The following is a 13328-nucleotide window of genomic DNA, read 5'->3' on the forward strand; positions in this document are numbered from 1 at the left end:
CACCTCGTTTTTTCAAAGTTCAGTTACAATTGATGGCAATTAATCCAGTCACGGATAAAGATCATAGTGTTCTGGAAGAACTCTGTAGATTCTGGAGAATCCTTGAGCGCCGGCCCTTCTTGGAGCAAAAGCCCAATGACGAAGCAGGACACCTATCTAAGTGTGTGAGGGCATTTGTTCCTAAAGATGTGCTCTCCCTGCAGACTCTTTGAAACATATCTGACCTAAGTAGAATTACACATCCTAATGCGAACTGCATACCCCACTTATCTTTGACTATTGATCTGGAGCATGCATGCTGGACCTTAATGTGCTCCGAGTCACTTCATTTTGATAAAAACTGTGCACTCACTGCCAGGTGACTAAACCTCAATTCCTGAAGTGGGTAGAGCTGCCCAAGTTAGTTTCCAGAGCCATTACTATGCACATAGATTTCATAACGGTTTGAGGAAGCCTGTGTGCAAGGATTAACGATCTGTGTCACTGGTAAGTAACACTTTTGTTTTAACGCTAAAAATAAACTTCATCATAGTACTCAAATATCAGAGCAATACTGAACTAACTGCATGTTATCATTTCGATAATTGTTAAATTGAGACAGATTTAATACATTTATGGAATTCAATATTTTGGATTCCTAAAATGTGGATGTTCTAGTCCATAAAATACCTAGTTACAGGTTTTCTTTGTAATAACATCCTAGGAATGTAGCGAAAAGGTCATATTCGTACTTTTGAGAGAAAATAATTGAACATTGCTATAGAAATGTTTGTGCAAGGCATCGATTATCAAGGGGCATGTGATAAAGCTTCTAGCTTAACAGGTGAGAGAAACCCAGCTATTCAGATGATACTTTTCTGAAGTGAAGTATTTTTGTGAAGTTGCTATAAAAAGTTTGTTTTTCTCTTTTTTGGTTTGTTAATGCTGCTGTCTTCGTTATCCCAGAAGAATAGCACCCCTTTAACAGCTTTGTCTTGGAAACAGACAACTAACATGCTGTAGGTTTCCCCTCACGTTCCCATTATGTGGTAAGAACCATGCTACTAAAATACCAGCAATCATGGCTTCATGTGGGGAAAATCAACATAATTGGGCTTCAGGAGTAGAGCACTCCTCCATCTTTCAACATATATTGCATAATCATAATTTGATGCATGCTGATTTTGCTTCCATCGGCTGCCTGGCTTATCTGCATGTCTTCAACCAAATACCGTCTATGTCCAGTGCTGTACCATTACATACTTTTATAGTGACTAGTCATTGAGCAGAAATTTGCTTGGCGGCTCAATGCACCCTTTTAAATGATTTTAAGATTTGTTTACCTGTTACAGCAGTTTAAAAATACTAAAATGCTTTAGTATCCTTTGCAATCGCCTGGATCAGTTTGCATGCAAATTGAATATATTTTCACTAATGTTTGTCACATTACAGTAAGCTACATTAATAAATTGTGCTTTGCATAGCACATGGCTCATTGCTGTTTTGCTTTTAGTGACTACTGTTTCTTTATGGTGTCTTCAGTGATATTTCTGGACACTAGACTTTTTTTGCAGATCTGCAGGCCAAAACAGATTTTCCCTTTTTTTTTTTATTTGCTTTTTAACATAGCCAATTAAAGCATTAAACTAACAATGCTGATGTCTGTATGTCTGTGCCTTTAACATTTACCAATGTTGGCGGCAGCAGGCTCAGCTTTTGGTGTGTGCTCATGCACACACACGCTTTCAGATAAACCCATATTAGCCATTGGCATCTGAGATTCAGATAAATTTGGGGCATTGTTAATCTGTGTTGGTATCTGGCCACTGTATTTCGCACATGTGAATTACTTAAAGAAAATACTTCACATTGCCATTTTGAATACACAGGCACTAGCGCTTGTTATTGTTAAATACCCGCTTTCCTGCTAGTTTGTTGTGCTCCTTAGCATGCTTATTGTATGGCTCCTTTCTGTGTGCAAGCAATAAAGAGGCTAAGAAGTGCAGGAGTGACCAGCCAAGTGTTTAAAGGCCTTCCACAAGTTGGCAATCTGTACCAATACATGAGTAGCCTCCATATCAGCACTAAGACACACTGCTTATAGCAGCAGTAGAAGGGCTGTTTATTATTACATTTCACAGATTCATCACTGCATTGCTTATTGTGTGTGTACTGCAGCCTGATTGGGATTTCCCTCTCTCTCTCCCCCTTCCCAGCATTGGTGCTAGAGGAGAATAGTGGGGCCATTTGCAATTCCATTCACGTTACTCTCCTCACTGTGCTTCTGTCTCTAGTGCATTACTTTACCTAGGTTTGTCAGCCCTGCAGGATACTTCATCACGCCACTTTCCTCTTCTCTACCCCGGGTGTTAGAAAGAGGGCCAGTGAGGGAAGTTGGTCAGAGTGTGGCACGGCTCCTCAGGCTTACTAGTGTGTAGTCATGATATTTGTCAACTGTGATTACCTGACAGGGCCTGTGGCATTGGTCCTGGGTAGCATAAGAGGAGGCGGGGGTGGAGAATTTTGCCGAGCTGTTGAAATACGTTATACCTCACCCCTAAGACACAAACATATTTACAGGATCTGATCATCACTGGAGTGTTAGCCAGAAGATTAAGAAGTCAATCTCAAATGTATTTATGGCTGCAATACATTCATTTATAGGAGGAGTATGGGCATATTTTGGGAAACCTGGAACAAACCAATCTATATATTCTACGATTTTGCCACTATAGGCATGTTGGGCATTACTAATAGCCCACCCATAGCTTTTTCTCTAATCTATCATGGTCCATAGGCAACAGAACATAGAACGAAGGCAAGGCGTATTAATGGGTGAAATGAATGTTGGATAACAGCACTGAGCACAAGTGAAATACCTTTTTTCGGTGCTTGCCGTGTCTTTGCTTAACTAGTGCCAATATATAATTGAAAACTGTCAAGTTTGAATTGATCTCAAACCTTGAATTGCCATTGAATTGATAATACATTTCCATGAATTTTGTTTGTTGCATCAAAAAAACTCCATTTTGCACATTACTGTCCGGAAGATCGTTAGAGTATGTAATTACTTGCTTCCTTGCCTAATGCTTCCACCTGTGAATAAAAGATGTTAACACCAATTGCAAGCTATACCAGACTCAAATGTTATAGAAATAACCTGTTCATCCAAAAATGTTAAATCGAATTAACATAGTTTGAGGTGGAAAAAAATTAATTTCCCCACAGGCTTATCTGGCCCACCAGCAGAACAAAATGTGCTAAGTACGTCTTCCTCCATTGCACAGATGCCTTCTAAAATAGCAGATGTCACCTTGAATTACTTACTCTGTAATAACTAGATAAGTTTGAGACGTAAGTAACTCCTGTGAAAGAACATAAAACTTTGGAAGGTATACTTACTAGCTCTTTGAAGACAATGGTGCCCAATGCGCCCACCTGAGCCTCTACCCCAGTCCCTCATTAGCACATTCTTCCTCTGCAAATGACTATACTGTTCCAGGTGTTCTTATTTTCTTAAGAACTAGGGGCCAGATGTAGGTAGGGTTTTACCGGTCGGTAACGGCCGAATTCGGCCGTTACCGACCGGTAAAAGGAATTTGAGATGTAGGGGGCAGAATCGGTAAATTTACCGATCGGTAATTTTACCGAATCTGTAAATATACCGGTCGGTAAATTTACCGACCGGTATATTTACAGAATCTGTAAAATCGATATGTAGGTGGGACTCTTATGAGTCCCACAAGGCCTAAGAAATCGGTATTTTACCATCAAATTCAATTTGATGGTGAAATACCGATTCAGGTGTGCATGCACATGTGTGCATGCACACCTGTGCCATATGACAGGCAGACCTGCCCTTAGGGCAGGTATGCCTGCCATATGGCCCCCGAACCTTTTTTGGGGGTGCTAGAGGGTGTCAAAGTGACACCCCCTGCACCCTTGCCAAAAATCGGTATTTACCGATCGGTAAATACCGACCGGTAATGCCCCATTCATTCCTATGGGCTTCAAAGCCCATAGGAATGAATGGAGCATTACCGGTCGGTATTTACCGAATCGGTAAATACCGACTTTTAAAGAATCGGTAAATCCACATCTGGATTTACCTACATCTCGGTACTTCATATTTACCGACTCTTAAATACCGAATCGGTAAAATTCGGTATTTAAGAGTCGGTAAATATGATTTACCTACATCTGGCCCTAGGTCTTGTATTAACAAGACCACACAGAGTTTTGACTCTGGCCATGAATTAAAATAATTATTTGGGTATGAAAATACAGAGTTTATTCAATGTGTTCCTGTAAATGACTTTGAAGCAATACTTACTTACCTTCATAGCCAACAAATAGTCAACAATACCTACAAAACTTCACAACAACAAGAAACAATATGAATGACCTATAATCCAATATCAGTGATAACAAATGATTCACATTCTTGATTCAGATGTCCTGAATCTTAATACGAATGCAGTGCATATGTGTTAGAACCTAAAGATTACACTACTTGTATTCCATGTGAAGGTTACTATCCTTTTGACTAGAGAAAACTGCTTCTTGAGTTCGATACAGGTTTTTTAAAGTCCATCTATTATATTTGTGCTCCTCATAAAACAATAATGTGCAGATCTGTTTTGATCTCAAGTGCTTGACAAGATTTGACCGAAGTCCTCTTCAGGGCAATACCATATGATTGTGCAGGACAAGAAGCACAATAGTAATATGTTGAATAAGGAACGCTGTACCAATAGCACTGCTGTGTCAACGTCAAGCCACCAAATATCTTCTCTCTCACATTTGCGCCCTCAAACCTATGTGATCTTCAGGGGCAAGCTCTAACTCCCTCTTTCTTAAGGACCGTAATACAACTATCAAACCTATGTGTTTCAAAAATCACAATAGCATGACAACTCCTAATACTTGTCCAAAGGGCGTAATGTCACTATTTTGATTTCTCAGTAAGGGCTAACTCTTAACTACATGGTCCATAACCAAACACAAATCTGTAGCTTCCTGTAAACACCACTTCTAATCATCTTCAAGTAACTCACTGCTAAGTAGGTTTTGCACTTGACTCACTAGATATGTCCTATCCACATCTTCTTTTAGCTAAGTTGTACTGTACACCCAAAAAGATAAAAACATTGTAATGTTTTTATTCTCAAGAACGTACACTTGTTTGTCCATGAAGTTGCCTTACCCCAAGGAACCCAAACACATCCACCAAGGGCTTGCGGTCAGTATGCAGATATCTGTGGGCAGTGTCCGACCACACTCTTTTAAGCTCTGTGAGCAGCAATCAGTTTGACTATCTTCACACACATCCTTTCCATAAACTGATATATTTTTTGGGAAATAGGTTGTACTCCGGCCACTAGAATCATGCGATTGTGTGGCAGCAGTGTTTTTCGCATAGTCATTGATTTGCCACACAATCCATCTTCCGCTGCATAATTAGCAGATTTTAATAAAACGTAATGTCACTGCTGTAATGGCTGAAAAGTTAGTAAAACAAACATGCACATGTGTAGCTGTGCAGTGGAAGGCCCTTCCTGGCCTATGCTTCTGCTTATTACTAAATTTGGGTGTCAGAGTGGTACTCAAAAGGTGCAACCAATGCCCAGACAGAGCTTAAAACAAAAATCTATATATAATATGAGGGAAAACTATCACAAAATGTGCTGCATTACGCTGTATAGTTTATCATTTCCGGACGCATAATTGATTAAACCCTGCCGCGTAATTTTGGCCATCCTCTCACGCATAATTTCATTGGCCCTGGTTATACTGATTAAATGTTAAACTTCTTCATCTAACACAGAGGAAACAGAGGCCAGTTCAAAGGCCACACTTAGATTCTTTCAGGCCACCCTCAGGTGTTACAAATGACAGTAATTTTAAAATGCTAAGGATTTCTTATTCTTCACTGCAATAAACACATGCCGGAGATAACATTGACAAACACTACATTTGACCAAAACTTGTAAAGAACACAACTTTTAGTGTTTCTCTTTCAACAGATGATCTTCCCAAACCCAAAACTACTGAAATACTTCAGAAAGATTCTATCCCAGAATACACTGCAGCTGAAGAGAAGGAAGAAGGTCGACGTTGGCGTCTCTTTCGTATTGGAGATCAGGATCACAGAGTGGATATGACAGCGATAGAACCATATAAAAAGGTTATAAGTCATGGAGGTAAGTTAGAGATCTAAACCGATTTTAGTTATGCCCAAACAGCGTCTTGGTTTCATAGTTTATGACGTTCATGCCGGTGTCATTCCAGACAGTAATTATTTTATTTCTTTCAACAAATGTTTGGCAGATGTTTGTTTACTCCAATGTCCCCGTTAAGATGAAAAGAACCAAAAACAATGATAAAGAGACTTGCAACCCATGTCTTGTGCTACTACTTCATGATAGCTGATAGCAGAACAGATTTTCACAGAAGGCCTAGTACTTCAGTTTGGATAAGAATATCCGTGCATGGTAAATACGTTTGTACGCCTGTCCTGAGCGACCTGACTGCATGTCTTTTTATGGCTTTTTGATGGCCAGGCTAATAATCTGGTGTGTGTGCTGATATATCTGTGACGATTCAGAGGTCCAAATCCCTTTCTATGATCGTAGAGGGAAGCACATTATTCTGACATAGGACTGTCCATGTGCTGGGTTGTTGATATGAAGCGGTGGTTGCAGCTTACATTTTCTTTTGTCATTTATGGTACTGAACAGATCGTTTTCCTGGTTAAGATGGAGCGTGTTGCCAACCATCCACATATAGCGTAGTAAAGCTGGCCACTCACCAGGCATTTGGTAGACTCATAGTTGGCAGTAGTAATTTACCATTTTTGTTATAGGCCTTTTTATCTGCACCCTTGGGAGAGAGGGCAATCAACTACCAGTCTGAAACTTGGTTCAGTTCTTTGTAAATGAACAACAACAAAAATTGAGCCCAGTGTGGTATCTTGAGAAATTATTTTAATATGTTGGTACACAAAATTCCAAATTGGAGTGCGTCGTAAAATGACCTACAGTACCAATACTCATGAGGTAGGTCCCAAGTTGCAACTCACTACTGTTGGTGGCCAACACTATAGGTGGTCATCACAAGGTGGTCATCACAGGGTTGATGGTTTGCTGGGGTCAGCAGACCTCTGTCTGTGATCACTTTTTGTATTTTTTTTAAAATACAGCCAGGACAACTATATAACTCAGTTGTATTGTCAAAGCTTAGCCAGGGTTACGAAAAGACGACTTGGGGTTCTCACAGTGCATTTAACATATAAACTGATCATAGACTAGCAGTTCTAGCTTGCGAGCAAAGGCAGAGCTGGAGATCTAGAAGAATATATGGGTTGCCTTGATGGATCACTGGTGTCCACACTTGGGGCAATCTGGGAAAGTTAATTATCCTACAGTGTATGGCTGTAATCATACTGTGAGAGCAAAGTCAGAACTTAAGGAAGAAAGGTTTGTCTAAGGTCAGACATGATTACCCAGGAGCATCTACTTAAAGAGCTGCCAGATAAAATTTGTGAATGAGAGTAGGTAACGCAGAAGACAATCTTACTGTAAAAGCAAAAATCTGAGCTAAAGACTAAATATAATCTATGGTATGTTGTGAAGAGCTCAGCATCATTAACACACTGGGAAGTTTTGGCAAATTACAGACTATACGCAATTCAAAAGTTCTTGAGTGCAAATGTCTGGACATGTAACTGCTGGGCAAGAAAAAGGTGAGCTAGCAATCATTACTGCATTTATGCCCACATAATATTATTCCACAGCACTGTCCTTTTTACATAGGAAATAAATCCTATGCGAGCGTTTCCCTCCCCCCCCCCCTAAAATTACTAGTTTTATGCCTTATATGGACTGTCACAAGCAAATATCTGTGACAGATCCCCATCAGATGTACCTGTGGTGTCTCTTCTGTTTGAGCAATTAATCAATCAGTGTGATTGCTTATGAAGCGCAACTACTCACCCATAAGATTCTCAAGGCTCGGAGGGGATTGGGGGCTGGGGGAGACAACTGATCCGCCGGAGGCACTGTGGTGGAGAGGCAGGGTGTTCAGGTCTTTGCTGCAAGGTAGGAAAAGGATCTTACTCTGGCCGTGTTCTTGCTGATACGGAGGTTTGTAGCTAGGGCCACTTGGCCGGAGCAGAGATCTCTGGTGGGTGCGTGGAATGCGAGGCGGTGGTTAAGATACGCAGGTCCCATGTTGTGTGGTGCTTTGTAGGTGTGTGTGTGAGGAGCTTAAAGGGGATTCTTTTGTTGACTGGGAGCCAATGGTGATCTCTCAGGTGGCCGGTGATATATTTGCGGCGGGGTATGTTGAATAAGAGTGTTGCAAAGGCAAACTGAATGTCTTGCAGTTTTTTGAGGAGTTTCTGGTTGATGCCATCGTAGAGTGCATTGCCGTAGTCAATTTTGCTGCTGATGAGTGCGTGGGTGACTGTCTTTCTGGACTCTGTGGGTATCCACCTGAAGGTCTTTCAGAGCAAGGATAGCATGTGGCAGTAGGATGAGACGGCACAGCTTTAGGTGAGGGTGGAGTCTAGGATGATGCCTAGGTTTCTTGTATGGTTTCGTGTTTCGCATATTGATGAGGCTCTCCAAGGTAAAAAAAGGATACCGACACGGTCAGAGCTTTGGGTACCCTCCAATTCAAAAATATTTCCTTTTGTGGATCAATAGGGAGAGGACTGTCCTCTTCTAGAGGTGATTTCCAGAATCGGTCGTCCTACTCTTCTGGTCAACAATATCGACCACAGTACCAACAGCGTCAGCAGCAGCAATCGTCCTATACTAAATCCTCCTTTCGTGGCAAGGGTTAACAGAAAGGCGCTGCTCAACGTTAATGACCCTTCACTTCAGCCAGTTTCCATTTCATCTCCGCCCTCAAAAGTTGGAGGAAGAATTTCCCATTTTCAGAAAAATGGGAAACCAGTTACAACGGACCGTTGGGTTCTGCAATTGGTTCAATTCGGTCATTCATTGGAGCTTATTCAAATTCCTCCCCGAATCCCTCCCCGACCTATGCTTCACAAAAATCTATGTATTCTACTCCAGGAGATTTCACTTATGCTCCAGAAGGGAGCTATAGAAAGAGTTCCTCTTTCTCAAAGGGGGGAGAGGATTTTACTCCCGTTTTTTCCTGATACAGAAAAAGGAGAAAAAAATGGAGACCAATTTTAGACCTAAGATCCCTCAACAGATTCTTGAGAAAGCAGTTGTTTCGTATGATGACAATTCAGGAAGTTCTACAACTTCTAGATGCGGAAGACTACATGGTGTCTCTGGATCTTCAGGATACTTATTTTCACATCCCTATTCACCGGAATCACAAGAAGTTCTTGAGGTTTGCAGTAGCAGGCAGACCCTTTCAGTTCCTGTCCTACAGTTCGGGCTCAAATCTGCACCACGCATTTTTACAAAATGCTTATCTCCAGTGGCGGCATATCTCAGGCAACAACACCATCAAGTTTTTCCATATCTGGATGACTGGCTAATCAAGGCACCATCCCTAGAAGAGGCGTCCAGGACTTCCAACGCTTGTCTACAGCTTTTCGATTGTTTGGGACTCTCACTCAGTCGGGACAAGTCGGTCCTCCTGCCTTCCCAGCATATAAATTTCCTAGGCGCTACCTCGACACAAGCCAGAGGAAGGCGTTTCCATCACAAGAAAGAAAGGACAGGCTTCTTTCATTGGCTATTCTCATAACTTCCAAGAGGTCCTTAACAGTTCGCCTTTTCAAGTCCCTGCTCGGAATGATGTCATCATGCATTTTACTGGTTCCACACTGTCGTCTCCGCATGCACCCTCTTTGTGAGAAAGTGCAATCTTTCTTGCCTTGGTATGCCCCCACTTTTTTCTGAACTGCTGATGTGATTTGACTGAGTGTGCCCTGGGTTCCTGCCAACCAGGTACCCAGAGCCTGTGTTCCTTCCCTAAAACTGTGCTGAAACTTAAAACCCAATTGGCCTCTCTGGCCACCTGTCGGCCCTAGTAAATGGTACCCTAGGTACCCAGGTCATGGTGACCAGAGAAGACCCCTGAGGGCTGCAGCACTTATTGTGCCACCCTCAGGGGCCCTGTACCCTGGCACCCACACGCTGCCTTTGCAGGCTGAGTGCCTAAGTACAGAAGTAAACCAAGAGTCGACAGGGCACACATTTCTGTGTGCCATGCCCACAGAACCCACTGCCCTGGCTTGCTTCAGTCACCCCTCTAGCTGGGTGCCCTATGCCAGAGGTGTGGGCACAGGTGCATGAGCCCTTTCCCCTACAGTACCCAGGCCCATTGGGCCTACCTACCTCTGCACCCAGCCGGCCCTGCGCTACTGTGGCAGAACCGACTGTACTTACCTGACCCTGAGGGACCCCTGAGTCTATACCCGGAACCTTAACTTCACCAGCCAAGTACTCACCTGGAAACCGGTAACTCACTTACATGCCATTGGATCACATTGACCCATTTTGACTAGAAATTTTTTTAAGTGTGAAGTTTTGAAAACTGCAAATATTCATATAAAATCTGCCGACGTCCAAATTCCGAAGTACTCACCTGCAAGCAGGCGAGAGGCCAGTACTGTACCTGGCAGCCCAGTACTGAACCGCAACAGTAATCCTTACCGGGTTTACTAGTAATCTGTATTTTCTCCATGGGACCCTTTGTATGCTTTTCTATGAAATTTCTTCTAAGTGCCTACTTTTGAAAACTTGAAATATTCTTTAAAAATCATACGAAATACTGAAACGCAATTACCTACCTGGTTGAAGTTCAGACCCCAGTGCTTGCCCTAAAAGCCCAGTACTGGATTATAAAAGTAACGCGATCATACTTTACCTGCAACCTGAATTTTCTCTTATTGAATAACATTGCCAGATTGTCATTGAAAAGCTACTAAGTGTGAACTTTTAAAACAGCTTTACATTCATGAAAATTCACCACAGTAAGTAAAACGTTTTTGCTAATCTGGTTTCAGCGTAGACCCCAGGACTAAATCTAGGATCTAGCCCTGGAACTACTAAAGTAATATGTACTGTAATCAACTGTACTTTTATGGTAACAATCCATTGAGCTAAATGCTAAAGTGTGTCTAGACTTGAGTTACCTTCAGCAACTCCTGTACCTATTGCGTTCACCACCTTTAATGCTTCCTTGCACAGTAATTACAGAAGATATCTCATATCTAGCAAAGTATATTTTTATGCCTGTTGGTTCTAAAAATAAAACAACTTTATCTTTGGATATAAAAACCATTGGTCTGGAGTTCAGTCTTTGAGTGTGTGAAATCCTTTGCTGACTGAGTGTGTACAACAAATGCTTTGCACTGCCCTCTGGTACTGCCTTACTGCTCGACCAAGCTACCACTTTTGAGAGTAAGGTCAGTCCTGACTTTAACCTCTGTTATACCATTGGGGTTTGTGGACTCTATACACACTGTACTTCCTTATTGTCCAGTATATATAGAGCCACTTTCTCACACTCTCCAAAAGGCGCTCTCAGCCTAATGGGTCTAATGCACAGGTTCATTCGACAACATCATGCGAATGACCCCTCAAATGGGCAATGCTCTGCGGTGGTGGATTTGTCCTCAGAACCTTTCTCAAGGCTTGCCTTTCTTGCTTCCAACTTCGCCGCATATCATCACAACAGACGCGTCACTGGAAGGTTGGGGAGCTTTCCTCTAAGAACTGCACAATGGGGCACTCCTCTCATAGATCTATTCGCTACAAAGCAGAACGCCAAATGCCAATACTTCGCAAGCTGGCATCTCCAGAAGGGACCTCTAAGGAATGCATTTTCGATCGCATGGTGCAACGTCTTTGCATACGCTTTTCCACCGTTTTCAAGGATTCCCAGAGTTCTCAGGAAATTGAAAGCGGAGCCTTGCATACTCATTCTGATAGCCCCAGCTTGGCCACGACAGCATTGGTTCACAGAGCTTCACCTTCTCTCCCGGGAACCACCAATCCGGTTGAAACCGTTCCCTTCTCTCCTCACAATGAACCATCAGCAAGTCCAGTATCCGGATCCAGCATCTCTCAGGTTATCTGCTTGGCTCCTGAGTTCAAAAAATTTCAGAATCTGCTGGATTGTAGAGCTGTTCTGGCTCGGGCTCGAGCGGGCAGTACTAACAAGACATACTCTTTAAAGTGGAAAAGGTTTTGCATTTGGTGCAAGTCACAGAAAATACACCCTTTTTCTTCTTCTCCAGTACAAATATTGCCTTACCTTCTCCATTTGGCGAACTAGTGTCTTGCTCACGCTTCCATCAGGGTTCACTTGGCGGCAATATCCCGTTACAGAAGATCTTCTGCTGGCCCTTCTCTCAGCTCTAACAGATTGATCAAGCAGTTTCTTAAAGGCCTGTTCAGGACTTTTCCTCCTGCTTGGCAACTCAACACAGTTCTTGCTCAGCTCATGAAACATCCCTTTGAGCCGATACACAGAGCTGATCTTAAGTATCTCTCTTGGAAAACGGCACTCCTTCTCGCCCTTACCTCAACGAGACGAGTAAGTGAGCTCCAGGCTTTTTCAATTCAAGATCCTTTCCTTCAATTCAAATAAGACAGGGTGATATTACAAACAAATCCAAAATTTGTGCCAAAAGTCCTGTCGGACTTCCATATCAACGAGCCTTTAGTCTTACGCTCTTTCTTTCTAAATCCTCGCACTATGGCAGAGAGAACTCTGCATTCTCTGAATCTTAAACGCTGCCTAAAGTTTTATATCGAGAAGACCAAGACCTTCCGCAAATCCAACCAACTCTTTGTGGCTTACAGTCGACCTAGAAAAGGTCTTCCACTCACTAAACAAAGTATCTCTTGCTGGATCTCTGCAGCTATTACATTCTGTCACGAGCAGGCGGAGCAACCCCTGCATTCTAAAGTACGGGCCCATTCCACTAGAGCGATGTCTACATCCATGGCGCTCTTCGCAGATGTGCCTATCATAGACATTTGCAGAGCATCAACTTGGAAGATGCCGCATACATTCACCAAGCATTACTGCTTGGATACAGAACTCATGAAGGATGCTGCAGTGGGACAAACTGTACTTTGTCATCTATTTCGATAGAGGTGAGCCTTCTTTTCATCCCACCATCCTTTCTTGCGCACATTTCTCTATTGTATTTCTTAATGGCATCTTTGATTACAATTTGATACTTTTCTATGTGTCACTTTGATACATTATTATCTGGTGAATTTGTATATGCTGTACCATCCGAAATGTGCTTATCATTGCTTGCTACTCTGATTCAGGCATGTGAATCTATGAAAGATACCCTAATACTGGATAAGAAATGCGTTACTTACCTGTCAGTTATC

The 13328-nt window shown here is 42.3% G+C and overlaps 1 protein-coding gene across 4 annotated transcripts in view; it reads left to right on the plus strand.

Moving 5' to 3' along the window:
- Window positions 1-13328, plus strand: part of BNIP2 (BCL2 interacting protein 2) — a 248240-nt gene that overhangs the window by 129032 nt on the left and 105880 nt on the right. For all 4 annotated transcript variants that reach the window (XM_078685227.1, XM_078685228.1, XM_078685225.1 and 1 more), the window contains exon 6: window positions 6006-6182. In XM_078685227.1, the coding sequence (XP_078541353.1) occupies window positions 6006-6182 (177 nt within the window). The remainder of the gene's footprint in view (window positions 1-6005; window positions 6183-13328) is intronic.

Source organism: Lissotriton helveticus, chromosome 3_2 (assembly GCF_964261635.1).
Source record: "Lissotriton helveticus chromosome 3_2, aLisHel1.1, whole genome shotgun sequence".
NCBI classification, from domain to species: Eukaryota; Metazoa; Chordata; class Amphibia; order Caudata; family Salamandridae; genus Lissotriton; species Lissotriton helveticus.